Source organism: Hipposideros armiger, unplaced genomic scaffold (assembly GCF_001890085.2).
Source record: "Hipposideros armiger isolate ML-2016 unplaced genomic scaffold, ASM189008v1 scaffold_17, whole genome shotgun sequence".
NCBI lineage: Eukaryota > Metazoa > Chordata > Mammalia > Chiroptera > Hipposideridae > Hipposideros > Hipposideros armiger.
The window spans coordinates 1,593,149-1,606,520 of NW_017731367.1; the positions used below are offsets into that span (position 1 = coordinate 1,593,149).

Here is a 13,372-nt window from a genome sequence, read left to right on the forward strand (position 1 = left end):
CGAGCAGGAAGGGCAGGCGGCCAGCTGCCCCCATCACAGCAGATGCCAGGGAGGCCCCAGGAGGGCTGCCCCGTAGGCCAGTCCCCAGCTCCCTCCCTCCCACCCATGACAAGCTACACTTCCTCCACCCCCTCCCATTCCAGGCTGGAGAGGCTGCCTCTATGTGAGTGAGTCAGGGTTCCCCAAGGCCAGGGGTCACTGACGGGCTGAGGGACCCTGCAGAAACTCCTCCTGGGAGGACGGTGAGGCACCACTCGGGACTTTCAGGGCACTTGCGTCCAGCATCACACTGGAGTACAGGCCGATGGGCTGGGGTTTTGGGCACGCCCCAGGCTGGTCTGGGGCACCCCCAGAACTGAGCAGGAGCCTCGGGGGGAGGGAGGAATGGGTGGTTGGTGGAACAGACAGAGAAGCCCGGGAAGGCAAAACAGGCAGCCCGGCCAAGGCCACCAGGAGGGGACAAGAAGGTCTCTAGGGTGCCAGTGGTGCTAAGGACCTGAGCTTCCCCTCGAGGGATCCCTCCAGCCCACCTGTTCTGGGGGCCCCTGAAAAGGCCGAGGTGACAATACAGCAGTTTTATTGACCAGACATAGCAGCCAGAACACAGCGAAGGTGGGGCCTGGACAGTTCAGCCTGGCCAGGGGGTGGCTCCCTAGAGCCAAGTCTGGGGACCCCAGCAACTCTTCCCCATGCCCTCCTGGAGCCCAATCTCATCCCTGCTCTGGACTCCCCCTGAAATGAGGGACAGTGACGGGGGGTGGGGGGCAGGTCCTGGAGGAGCTGGGAAGGCGGATGGCACCCAGAGCCAGTGCCGGGCTCATGCCTGCCCTGGTGGCCGGCAGGAGGCGATTCGTGCAGGGCGGTGGGGGCGTGCGGGCTGGCGGGCGAGTGGCCAGGCTCACCACACAGAACACTTGTGGGCGGGGTTCATGGGCGAGTCCTTGGGACAATGGAAAGCACGGCCAAACTCCTCGAACTGGGACACGCTGCCCAGAACCCTGCGGTGGGAAGAGAGACCAGCAAAGTGTGGGTCCCAGCACACCCCAGCTGTGCCTTCCCACCCACACATGCTCCCACCCAGATTCAGGGAGGGGGTGAGGCCCAGGCAGGCAAGTGGGCATACCTGTAGTGCTCAGGTGCGTGCTTGTCGGTCAGCACTTGCAGGTAGATGGACTGCGACCGCCGCTTGATGCACCAATTCTGGGCCCGAGATGGAGGTGCAGGGGGGGAGAATAGGAGACGAGGCCAGGTGTCCACTGCCCAAGCCCTGCAACACCCCCTGACACACACACACACACACACACACACACACACACACACACACACAAAACCCCCAGCACACTAGACCTTGACGCCCCCATCAGAACCCTCGGGACCACTGCCCTCACCCCCACACCCCTCAGCCCCAACCCGGCCCACCTGGGCGAAGGCGATGAAGAAGAGCTGGTTGTGTGTGTACTTGAGCCGGTGCAGTGGGTGCTCCGGGCCATGCTCCCGCACCCACTTCTGATAAGCCTGAGGGTGCAGAGCGCAGAGCTGTGGTGCCCACAGTGGGGCGACTGGACTCAAAGCCACCCAGTCAACCCCTCCATGGCCCAGCTCTGCACACACCCACCCCACTGAGCCCGGGCTGCCTGCCTTCCACCCTCTCTGAGCTGTGCTCCCTCTCAGGAAGGCTACCCCCAGGCAGGTGCCACCCCCTCCAGGCGGCCCTCCCACCTCTCCCAAATGCATGGCCTGTGAGTCCCTCCTTTTCCAGTGGACCTCGTGCCTGCCACGGTCCCCTTCTCCTAGGCCAGAGGGCAGCAGGATGGGGAGACAGGGGGGCCTACGTCTCTGGTCGAGTCCCCATCAGCCCCCACCCTTCCCCCAGCAGGGATGGGAAGCTAGGCAGGGGCAGCTCACATAGTAGGCCAGCTTGAGGCCACCCATGTCTGCGATGTTCTCGCCAAGTGTATGCTTCCCATTTACCTGCCGAGAAGGGAAGAGTTTGGGGGTGGGGGTGATGCAGGGGGCCCACTGACCTCCCCAGGCCTTGCCACCCTGGGCGCCTGCCACCACGGGCCCCTGCCACCACCCCGCTGCCCACCCCGTCCTTTCCCAAAGGGTTTGGGTGAGACTCCAATCCCTTTGTGCCCTGTGGCCCTTGTGAGTCTGTGTGAGCTCGTCCATGGCTGTGTGAGTGTGCGTGCAACCCTGGGCGTGTGTGCAGGGACCTGGCATGGGGTTTGTTCAGGCACACACGTGTGCACGTGGGCGTGCATACTCCTGGTCTGTGCCCAGCCAGGCCTCAGAGGCGTCTCACCCGCTGGTTGTAGACAGTGAAGTTGTCATAGAGGTGGACGATGCACTCAGCCTTGTGCAGGAAGCGGCTGTAGGAGGCCTCGGTCCACCAGTGCAGCAGGTTGCCCGAGCGGTCGTACTGGCCCCCTGTGGCAATGGGCAGCGTGGGCTGAGACCGACCCTCATCCCTAGAGCCTGGGCTGAGCACCAAGTCCTTCCACCACCCCACCCCACCAGACAACAAGGACAGAGGGGTTCTGTGGGGCCTCAGTCAGCCCATCACCACCCTGTTCCCCTACTGGCTGTCCTCCCCTCCCCCACCCCCATCAGGCCGCCCACCCCCAGGCCTCACCCCAGTCGTCGTAGCCATGGGTCAGCTCATGCCCGATGATGGTGCCAATGCCCCCGTAGTTCAGAGACCTGGGCCCACAGCAGCAGCATCAGGCACCACCCGCCTCTGAGAGCCTCGTGCTGCTGCCCAGGCCCCGGCAGGCCCCGCCCAGGCCACGAGGTGACCCAGGGAGACCATAATGGTGTCTGCACGGTCCTCGGGGAATCCTGCCTCAGCTTCCTCATGGGGTCCGTAAAAGGGGCCAATGACACCTGTGCAGCTGCCTTTTAGGAAATAACATCTAACAGAGCTGAGGTGGGGGTGGGAACAGTGTTGGAGGGAAACTGAGGCACCCCACATGGGATTTGGCCCTTTTCCTCATCACTAGGGTTGTTCTACTTTTAAAACACCTAATGAAATCTCAAACCAGGTAAGGGCAGGGGTGGGGGGGGGGGCTCAGGACATTAAAAAGAAAAAAAAACCCTACACATTTCTCTAAATAATCAAGGATGAAGGGACCCTGGGCCTGGAGATGTCATGGCCCTTGGGCCCAGCCCACATAGGGGGCAGTCTGAGCAGCCCCCACCCACCCTGCAGATAAGGCCAGGTTCTGTACTCACTGTGGAAACTCAGGGTCATACAGCGTGGGCTGCAGGATACCAGCGGGGAACACTACAAGGGAGGTGTGGTCAGCAGGAGACCTGCCCACCTCCAGACCCCGCCCTTGTCCGGACAAGTCCCTTACCCATTTGGTTCTTGTTGGGTAGATAGTAAGCATTAAGTGCCTGTGGGGGGAGCAGCCAACTGTGGAGAAAGGCTGAGGTCAGCGAGGGGGGCGGGGAGAACGCCTCCCCCACGACCCCCACCTCCTAGCCTCCTTCTTGAAGGCTGCATTGCTGGCCTAGCCTGCAGCCATGTCCTGGGCCTCCCCCAGGCTGAGCCCCAACCCTGATAGCCCCCACCCATGGCCTGCGTAGGCCCTGTGTCCCCCGCACCAGCATAGCGGGAGACGGTTTGCTCCACCAGCTTCCAGGCTTTGGTAAGGTGCCCTCTCCCATGACACCCCCTCGCCCCCCCAGCTCTGGGCCAGGCACCCACGTGGACTTGTCCACTTCCTGCCGGATCTTCTTGACTGAGAGCTGGATGCTGAAGCGGATGCTGTTTAAGATGTTCTTGAAGTAGGTCTTCTCGTGGACCTCAAACTGCACGGGGGATGGGTAGCATTCAGTGGCAGGCCAGAGGCAGGACCAAACCAGTGCCAGGCAGGCCGCGTGCCCCCCAAGGTCCATCAGCTGAGGGCTGTGGTTCCTTCTCTGTGGTGGTGGTGGGCTCCCTAGGGGTCTTGGCCAGAGGCCTGGCGAAACCCAGGCTGGGCAGGAACAGGCCGGGGGGCAGGCCCACCTCATACTCCTTGTCCACGGCCTCGGGTTTGAGCAAAATGTCTGGGTAGCCCACCATCACCATCATATACTGGAGCTGCAAACAAGAGGGCAGTGAGAGTGGGCCACGGCCTCGGGAGACAGCCCCACACCTACCAAGGAAGAAAGCCCTAGCTCCGGGGGCTCAAGGAGCGGGTGGAGCAGGCCAGGTGATGCCAACTCCACAAAAGACATTTTTGTCTCTTTTGTTATCCCAGCACCTGGCACGCAGTAGATGCTCAGTAAGTGTGGAACTGACAAGTGGGAAGAGGGGCCCACTTCACCTTGGCGCGCGCGGCCGCCTTCGTCTCGGCATCCATCCAGTCCAGCTCCTCCAGGCGCTGGCCCAAGATGTGCTTGATGTCTTCCACCAGCTGCTGCACCTGTCAGCCGGGTTCAAGGCTGAGCTCTGGGCCCCCAGCACCTGGCACGAGGGGTTCCCCCTAATCATTCAGCACCACTTCCTAAGATCAGGGCTTGGTGCTGAGCACCAAGGGGAGACCTTGGAGGTGGGGATCCAGGCCTTGAACCCGACAAAAAGCTCAGTCTGGAAAGGGGCAAACTGCCCTAGCAGCGATCACATATGTTCTTAAGGCGATGAGTACTGAGTATGGCAGAGAAGGGTGGGCAGGAACTTGGTAGGTAGGACCTCTGGTGGCTGGCAGACTAGGTAGACTTCCTGGGGGAGGAGGCCTGGTGAAAGCAGCCTGGAGTCTCAGAGAGGGTGGAGCCCTAAGCTGAGCCTGCTGCCCCTGGGGGCAAGGGGATGTGTGGGGCTCCCCATCCTCACACCAAGGCCATGTGAGGGTTCCATGCCCCGCTCAGCACCTGCACCCCCACCCCCAAGCCCAGGGCAGGCTGACCTTGGCCTTGCTGGCAGCCGAGAAGTGCTCATGTACAAACAGGGCGCCAAGCGCCATGCCGAAGTGGCGGTTGGTTTGGCCCAGGCAGACACGGGCCAGCTCCTGTGGCTTGTCGCTGCCCTCCATCTCGCGTGCCAGCTCATGCAGTGCCTCTCGAAATGGTGGTGACAGGTGCTCACTCAGGACCACCACCACGCGCCATACCAGGTAGTTGTGCAGGATCCTGAGGGCCAGGTGAAGCAGCTGGGTGTCCAGATGGGCTCGCGTGCATGCACCACCCGAGGGCACCGCCCTGCCCCACCCCGTACCCCCAAGCCTGAGGTTGGACCTAGCACCCCACAAGAGTGAGGGTCATTCCAGGCACACGGAGGCAGAACCTGGAGAGGCCCGAGCCCTAGCCAGGGGAAAGGGCTGGGTCCACACACGGCAGGACACACCTCTGGACACACCACTGAGCAGAGCACCTGACGCTGATGGGTCACGGGCCAGCACTGTTCTCTGATTTGCTGTGGAGTGGGAGAGTGGGCACTTCCGGTGACTGCCTCAGAGCTGGCCTTGAGAGGCCTCTGCTCCTCCCCAAGGTGGGCAGACGAGGGAGGCTTTCCCCGAGGTGTCCCTAGGGTGGCGGAGCTACGGCCACACTTGCCCTTTCTGACATCCAGACCCACTCAAGCCTCAGTATTCCCAGATGAGGAAGCTGCAGCTCAGGAAGCTCAAAGCCCTGCTCAGGGTCCCATAGACTAGGTGGGAGAAGCACGTCCGAGCCTAGGGGTAAGGACTCCGACTCCAGGGCTCCTCACTTGCCTCCCCACTGTGGCTCCTGGACAGACGTGGAGGTGGGAATTCAAAGCTCACCAAGCAGCTAGGTCTGAGGCACAGGGGAGGGGCTTGGGGTGGGTGACCGACAACTGTACCTGTGGGGTGTGGAGCGGATAAGCTGGGACACTTGCTGCATATAGTCTGTGGCCAGCAGCACCACCTCCTCGTCCTCTGAGAAGTCCTCCTGGAAGATCTGGTCCAGTAGCCACTTCCACCGAAGCTATGGGGCCACAGATGGGGACAGTGGGGCTGGGTGTGGCAGGGACCACAGAAGAGAGGGAGGGGGTCAGGGAGAGGCAACAAGAGGCCATGGGGCTCATGAGGACAAGAGGACCGGTGGCAAACACCAGTCCTGGGGAAAGGATGACCCAGGAGTTCTAAGATCAGCACTTTCCCCACCAGGGTCAGGCCACACTCACGTGGGGGGTGATCTTCTGGAGCTGTCCCAGTGTCACCTTGTTATACGTGGAGCTGACATCTCGCCGGAGGTCATCATACTCTGACACTGTGATCTGGGGTGGGGATCATAGTTGACCCAGCACTGCCCAGTGGTGCCCTCCCCCCAGCCCACGGCAGTTCCCCTGCTCACATTGGCCAGCTGCTGCTCCAGCTGCAGGATCTCCTGGGCCTTCTGCTCCACAGCGTCCGCACCCAGGAGGCTGAGCAGGCGCTCCATGAAAACCCGGTATGCCGCCAGGATCTGCGCCGGGACAAGGGCAGGGGTCAGTGCTGGGCCCTGGTCCACTCCTCCTGGTGCCCCAGGCCTTCCCTGCAACCCCACCCCATGCCCCCACACCTTCTCACTCTCCTCATCCTGAGCTAAGTACAGGGTCCTCTCTGGCAGGGTGAGCCCATCCTGGTCGATCTGGGGAGAGAGGTGGGAGTCACAGATCAGAGGTCAACAACCCAGGTTCAGGCAAACAGACTGAATTCCCATTCAAATGCCCAAACAAAGGACGTGCAAGACATCCATTGTCACAGCCCCAGGAGCACAAAGACACTAGCCCCTCCTTCTATCCAGGCCTAGCCTGGGGATGACTTGGGGTCTCCCCGTCCCCCGCCGCCCATCCTTCCTCCTGTAAGCCTTCACTTTCCCCACCTGTGAGGGGCACTCGGGGGGCCTCACTGACAGTTGGGGCCCCGGCATTCTGACCTGCCCCAGCTCCACAGGGCTCAAGGGCACACACCTCCCTCCGTGCTCTCACCGCCTGCCAGAGGGCTGGGAAATTGCAGCTCCCGCGGCTCCGCTAAACACCGCAATTACTCGAGGGAAATTACTTGCGCCCTCCTCCCGAGCTCTGCCAGCGCGCGCTCCCCTCCTTTCCTCTCCCTTCCCCTTCTGCCCCCGTCGCCGGGATGCACCGGTCGCCGGGATGCCGGGGCCGTGTGACCCGAGTCCCTGGCCGCTGGCGGGGTGCTGGGAATGGGGGTGGGGGACACACACTCACACGGATGACGTAGCGTGAAGAGTTCCTGTCGTCCAGGCTCACCGTGAGCGAGAAGAGCGCGGCGGCACTATACACGCCCTGCGCCTTGTACAGCAACCGGTTAAGGTCCCAGCGCGCCGCGGCCCCGGGGCCCTCGGCGCCGCCGCCCAGGTCCCACCCCCCACAGTCCTCGATGACCTCGAGCATGGGCCTCGGCCCGAGCCTCTCGATCTCCCGCATATCGAGGCACGAGCGGAAGAAGGCGCGCACCTTGCGCTGGGCCGCGCCGCCGGGCCCACCTCCGGGTCTCGCCAAAAGGCGCCGCAGGCGCTCCTCGTTTTGCTCGCCGATGGCCGCGATGGTGCCATAGGTGAGCTTGTCGTCGGGGATGGCGTGGCGCCGCAGCCAGCCACCGCACGCGAAGGAATAGAAATCTTGGCAAGGGTCTATGCTGGCGTCCAGGTTGGCGGCCAGGAAGCGGGCGGCGCGCGCGAAGGCCTTGCGTTCAGGGCAGCCCTCGGAGCAGGCGCTGCCTCCCGCCGCGCCCGGGCCCAGGTACTTGAGCGCCAGCATGGCGGCCAGGATGGCGCAGAGGCCGGCGGCAAACACCAGCCCCGACAGCAGGCACACCTCGCGCCGGTTCCAGCGTGGTAGCCCGGCCCGGGCCCCGGTGGCGCCGCGCCCAGCGCCCAGCGGAAAGCCAGGGGGCAGCGAGGCCCCGCGCGCGCCCCCGGTGCCGCACCGGCTCACGTACTTGACCTCCTGGAACTCGTCGTAGTGCGCTGTCATCGAATACGGGGCCTCCATGGCGCCGCGGGCGCCGCGGCGCAGTCCTTGGCGATCTGGGCTACAGGATGTGCCCAGCCGCCGGCCTCCTGGCGGGATTCCACATGGTCCCCAGAACGCAGCTGCAGGAAGGGTAGACGCAGGCTCAGAGAGGCACTGGGGCCCGATGGGGCCCACAAGCACGACGAAGAGGGGTGCAGGCCAGAGGCTGGAGGCCACCCCAAGATTTCAACAGCGAGCAGGCCTGAGGCCTGGCCTCCCCGCGCCACTGGGAGAATGAGGGAAGGGGCAGGCTCAGAGTGGCCACCACCTCCCGCAAGCACAGTAGCATCTTTTAACCTGACTCCTCCTTCCCTGCACACCTATGGCTGCAGCAGATTTGGGAGGCCCCGGACAGAAAGCAAGGAGCACCCGGCACAGGGCCTGGCACGTAATAGGCCTTAATGAAAGGCTGTTTCTCTTCACTTTGCCTTTCTTGTCCACGACCTGCGACAGCCAAGGCCAGGTCGGCGAGAAGAAAAGCGGAGGCTGGAGAAAGGAGGTGCGGTTAGAGGCGCGCCTATGCGGACCCTGAAGCCGCCTTCAGCTCCCCCCGCACTGGGACTAGACGCTCAAGAAAGCGGCTGAAGAACCAAACTTTGTCCTCTTGGATGTCAGCAGGGGCCATCCCCAGCCCTGACGCCTGTTCAATAGCTAGAATGCCCATGAGTCCCTTTTCCAAGCGATACGCGCGGTCCAGCCCAGGATGAGGGGGAACCCCCCGACGGCCCTAAAAAACTGGACCCAGTCCCGTCCGCTGCTTCTCCGTCCCAGCCCTTGGCTACTTTCGGCTTCAACAGGTTCTCCCTGGAACCCAAACTTAGGCGAAGTTTCCCCCCTGGTGCGGAGGGCTCGGCCCTGCGCGCCCAGAGCTCTGGGCGCTGAGCCCCCCGCGCCGCGCCGCGCCGCGCCGCGCCGCGCCGCACAGTCCGCGGAGCAGGCGAGCCAAGCCCGGGGGCCGCAAGCGGAGCCGGAGCTGGAGCCGCGAGGACGCAGACAAAGCCTAGAGGCTCCGCGCGGCGGCGGCGGTGGCTGCGAGGGCAGTGGCGGCAGCAGAGGACCCAGGAATCGGGTGCCACTTACCCGGCAGCGGCGTGCCCGGGCGGAGCAGGAACAGATCCGGTCGAGCACAAGCCCGAGCCGGAGCCGGAGCCGGAGCCGGAGCTGGAGCCGAGCAGGCGGCCGCTCTCCGTGCGCCGGCCGCCTCCACTGCCGCCGCGCCGCGCCGCGCCGCCCGCCGGCCCCGAGGGAGGGGGCGCGCCGGCGGCTCCACCCTCCTCCGCTCGCCCCCCGCGCCCCCCCCCCTTCTTCCTGCCTCCATCCCGGCTACCTGTCAGCCCGGTGGCAGCTCGGGGCGAGGACGGCGGCTTTGGGGACGCGCACCCGAGGGTCGCACCAGCTCCGGGCTCGGGGATTTCAGGTCCAGCCGCGTCCCGGGAAGAGTGAGGGCGTCTGCTACTCCTGGGGAGGGGTCCCCTCCAATCCCATGCCTCCGCTCGGGGCTCCCTACCAGCCGGCTGAAAAGGGGCTCAGGCTGGAAACGAGGAGGCGCGTGGGCCGTCCCAGCAGAGCCCATAGGCTTGGAGCACTGCCGGAGGAGGACTTCCCTAAAAGCTGCCGGATGTGCCTGTACCCGCCTGGCACAGACCCGGCCAAAGAGCGGCCTTCAACAAGGGCACTTCCTGGTCCTCCCCTTCAGCCCCTGCTCATCCCAGCCCTTCCCCGACGATGTCTGGGGTTTGGTTGGCCGTGCAACCCTCACCCAACCCCTAGTGGAGGGAAAGGCCCTGGAGGCTGCTGCAGGAAGGGGGCCTCAGGGCTCAGACTCTACCCCTTCCCCAAACCTTAACTGGCCTTGGCACTGCTCAGGAAGCCCCTGCGCAGAGAGGAAGAAAAGGACTGGACCGTCATAAGAGCCCTGCTGCTGGAGGCAGGAAGGGAGGCAGCCTGCCTGCTCTGCCCAGCAGCCCCAGCCCTCACGCAGGTCCTGGGAAGTGGACTGGTGGGAGGGCAGGCTAGGTGTGGGGCACTCTGAATGTACCCGCTCACTACCTTCTTCCCCTACAACTTGTTTTTTAATGTGGGACCTCCCTCCCACGGCTCCCAGCCACTAAGTCAGGGCCCATGTCCGCCTGCCTCACCAGAGTACCCACTGGCCCATGTGGGATGCGGGGAACTTGGGGCTTCTCGGATGACTGCTCCTGTTTCTAGAGCCTCTGCTTTCTCTGCCCTGCCCATGCCCTCTGCTTCTGGTGTCCCTAGCAGGGGACCCCACAAAGCACCAGCACTTCCAAGACTGCCGATTCCAGCCTGTAGGACTGGCCTTAACAATATCTGACAGCTCAAGACTGCCATGGAGCCCCATCTGATAAAAACCATGATAAGGCAGGAACTCCAAGGACCCATCACCCTGTCACCTCCCTGGGGCCGCTCATCACTCCAGTCACGGGGCCCCTGGGCCAGAGCGGCCACCTCCACCCCCATTCTACCCATCCTGAATCTGTCCACTTGTCCATCTCTAAGCCGCTCCCCTGGATACTGTCTGCCTCCACCCCTGAGATGTCAGGGACCTCCTCAGCCCCTTGCGTTCTTCTTGGGTCCGATTAATTCTACCGAGAGGAGGTGGAATTATGTAAAATGTGGTGATTCCATAAGGGGGGAGGGGAGGGCAGGGCGGTGGCAAAGTGGCTCTTTGTGCTTTTAATCTGCATTTTTCCCTCAATGTTTCGTCTCCAGGAGGATAATTTTCCAGCCTTTTTCAGGCCCTGATTGGTATCATTTCTCCAGCAATGACAGCTTTTATTTTCCCTGAAATGAATGCTGTGAAATTTCCAAGAAATATAAAAATGGGTATTGTCTCAGGGAGCCGACTCTTTCGACAGAAAGAGGAAAAGGCAAACGTGCCTCCCCGGGGATCCTGTGGTCCCAGCCACCTGGGGACGGGTGGGGGGCTCAGGCCCTCGGCTCCTCCTTCCTCCCAGGTCACCCCCGGAACCTCCTTCTGGCCGTCCCTCTCCCAGACTCAGCTGCCATGGCCACCTCCCAGCTCCCAGCCAGGCCGCCCTGCCTGCGGGCCTTGCTCCAACTCCCTGGCTCTGCGTAGCACCTCATCCCCCACACCCAGCCCCAGCCCTGAGCTCAGCAGCCAGCCCCCAGTGTAGACTGGGGATTGGGCCCATGACCACTCTGTCCTAGTGGCACTAGTACCCACCAATAAGAGTGACCAGGCCCTGCCTCCTTTGGTCCTCCGCCCCTTCTCAGAACGGGGAGCTGAGTAGAGGTGAGTGGAGCCCCCTCACTCTTTTTTTGAGGCTTCCAGCACTCTGCCATCCTCCTCCATTGTCAAGGTGACCCCCCCACTTCCAGGAGCAAGAGAATGACAGGACACAGCAGCAGTGCTCAGCCAGTGCCGGCCGACCCTGAGCGAGGCCAAAGTGTGCCCAGCTTGGGCGATGGAGCAGCAGGAGTGAGGGGATGTCTGCCAGAGCTGCCTCGGAGAGAGGAGGCCTTGAGGGTGCAAAGGACAGAGGTTAGGGGTTCTGGTCAGCTCCCAAGCCCCTCACCTGTACCCCTTCCCTGACCATGCCCCAGATCCCAGCTCACCCCTGCTGGAATCTGGGCTCTGGGGAGGGGGTGCAAGCATAGCCCCTACCCACTGGAAACAGCAGTCCTCACACTATCATTGAGCTTCCACCAAATAAGGTGCTAACTGCTTTGCTCCAAAAGCGGGCTGCCAACCTGGAGCCAGGCTTGGCCCAGCCTGGAGCCCAGAGGTGATAAGATGTGTTTCCCTGCCCCTCGGGCCTGCAGGTATCGGAGGGGGGACAGACTGGGCCATCCACTTACTGCTTGAGCCCGCAGACCTCGAACCCCTCAGGAGCTGAACCCCTAGCCCTGCTTCTGCTCTGAGAGATGCCCCCCAGCCTCCGCCCTGCCCAACCAGCCCCCACTCCCCACCACCGTCAGTTCTGCGGTATCTTCTGTGCCCTGAAAAACATCCTTCCAACCAGCTCCCTGTCTTCTGCCCGGCCTCCCAAGCCTCAGCCCATCTATTATTCACAGCACAAAATGGATTTTTAATTTGAGAAATGAAATGACTCTCCCAAGTGGCCAGGGTGGCAGGGAGGGGGTGGGGAAGGCCAGAGCCACGAGGCAGCCACCATGGTGCTGACTCAGGCTCTTAGTGGAAATGTGGGTGCCCACAGCAGACCTGGGAGACTCCAAAGGTCCACATGCTCCCCCATCCAGCCTGTGCCTTCATTCTACCCTGTCGCTATGACCAGAGCTGGTGAGGGGGTGCTGTCAGTCCTGCCTGAGCAGTGGGGGTCTGCTCCTGGCCAGGCAGGGGGCTAGGGAGGGCTGGACCCTGTGCTCTACTTAATTTAGATTCTTAGCCTCAAGGGCAGCCCTTGTGCTCCCTGACCTGGTCCATCTCCTCCCAATTTCCTGGCCCTCACTGGGCTGGGCTCAAGCGTCTACCTGTACAGACCCCAGGCTGAGCTCCCCTGCTAGGACCCAATGCTATGGGATACCCACTTCAGCCTAGACAGCGGCCTGGCTTCCCCACTGGGCTCCAGCTCCCAGCATGCCCGCCTCACCCCTCATGGTACAACTCACACACCTAACATGGCCCCCAAGGCCACTGCCTCCTCCACGACCTTCTCTGCTCTTCTCCCTCTGTCTCCCCACATCCTGCCTCTCTCTTCTCCTGGTCACTCTGATCTACTTTCATTTCCCAGAACTTAGCTGGCTCTCACACGCCTCAGGGCCTTAGCACTTACAGTTCCGGCTGCCTGGAGCACCCTTCTCTCATCACCTCTTCCATTGGCCAATTGCCACTCACCCTCCTTGGGATGTCAGCCTCTCTGTCTGGTCCGGTGATGACTCCACAGGCTGCAGACTTGCCCTCCCTGGGCCCCCACTACGCTTCCTGCATCTTACTCTGCTGCGTAGCCCAGAACCCGGCACAGACGACACATTTGATAGACGTGGACCGATCTCACACAGCTGTGGTCGGCTCACGGAACCCCCATGTGAAGTATCCCCCAGGACCAGGCCTTGCCCCAGGCGCAGCACCCCCGCCTACACACCTGCCCAGGCTCCCAGATCTACACACACCTCTCCTTGGCTCTGGGACCCATCAGACGACAAGAGGAGGCCATTCCTCCCCTCCCCTGTTCCCCCTAACTTCTACTGTCCTACCCTGTGGTAGCCTTCCATCCCCACTGGGCACGGACTCCTCCGGAGTCACCTACCAACCTCTAGACCAGTTTTTTATTTCATACAAGAAATATGTAAATACAACCCTGTTTGAAAAGATTTAAACTACCGAGGTATGTAAAGGGCGGACGTGAAGGCCCTCCACTCATGTCCTCCTCCAGGCCTCCCCAAGGTAAGGTGAGCTCT

General features: G+C 62.7%; 1 protein-coding gene across 3 annotated transcripts; it reads right to left on the bottom strand.

Moving 5' to 3' along the window:
* Positions 1–560: 560 nt before the first annotated feature.
* ECEL1 (endothelin converting enzyme like 1) lies at positions 561–9,513 on the bottom strand. 3 transcript variants are annotated; one of them, XM_019629903.1, is made up of 18 exons: positions 9,297–9,513; positions 7,163–8,049; positions 6,511–6,579; positions 6,304–6,414; positions 6,134–6,226; positions 5,810–5,934; positions 4,896–5,118; positions 4,317–4,415; positions 4,016–4,090; positions 3,713–3,816; positions 3,360–3,418; positions 3,235–3,286; positions 2,636–2,703; positions 2,306–2,430; positions 1,906–1,971; positions 1,420–1,515; positions 1,124–1,200; positions 576–998 (listed from the first exon to the last, which is right to left on the bottom strand). In XM_019629903.1, exons 2-18 carry the CDS (start codon positions 7,946–7,948, stop codon positions 899–901), a joined length of 2,328 nt encoding a protein of 775 aa, XP_019485448.1. In that variant the 5' UTR covers positions 7,949–8,049; positions 9,297–9,513; the 3' UTR covers positions 576–898. The 3 variants fall into 3 exon arrangements, with proteins under 3 accessions (XP_019485457.1, XP_019485448.1, XP_019485437.1); XM_019629892.1 differs by lacking the exon at positions 9,297–9,513 and adding an exon at positions 9,050–9,159; XM_019629912.1 differs by lacking the exon at positions 9,297–9,513 and having other exon boundaries at positions 561–998; positions 7,163–8,043.
* Between the last annotated feature and the right edge of the window lie 3,859 nt (positions 9,514–13,372).

Bases quoted from the DNA above. Each gene is read 5' to 3' on its own strand.
- ECEL1 (XM_019629912.1), bottom strand. From the start codon at position 7,948: ATGGAGGCCCCGTATTCGATGACAGCGCACTACGACGAGTTCCAGGAG. The intron at 5,935-6,133 runs GTGAGTGTGGCC...GTGGCCCCATAG, and splicing joins TCCAGAAGATCACCCCCCAC to CTTCGGTGGAAGTGGCTACT. The intron at 2,431-2,635 runs GTGAGGCCTGGG...CCATTGCCACAG, and splicing joins CCATGGCTACGACGACTGGG to GGGGCCAGTACGACCGCTCG.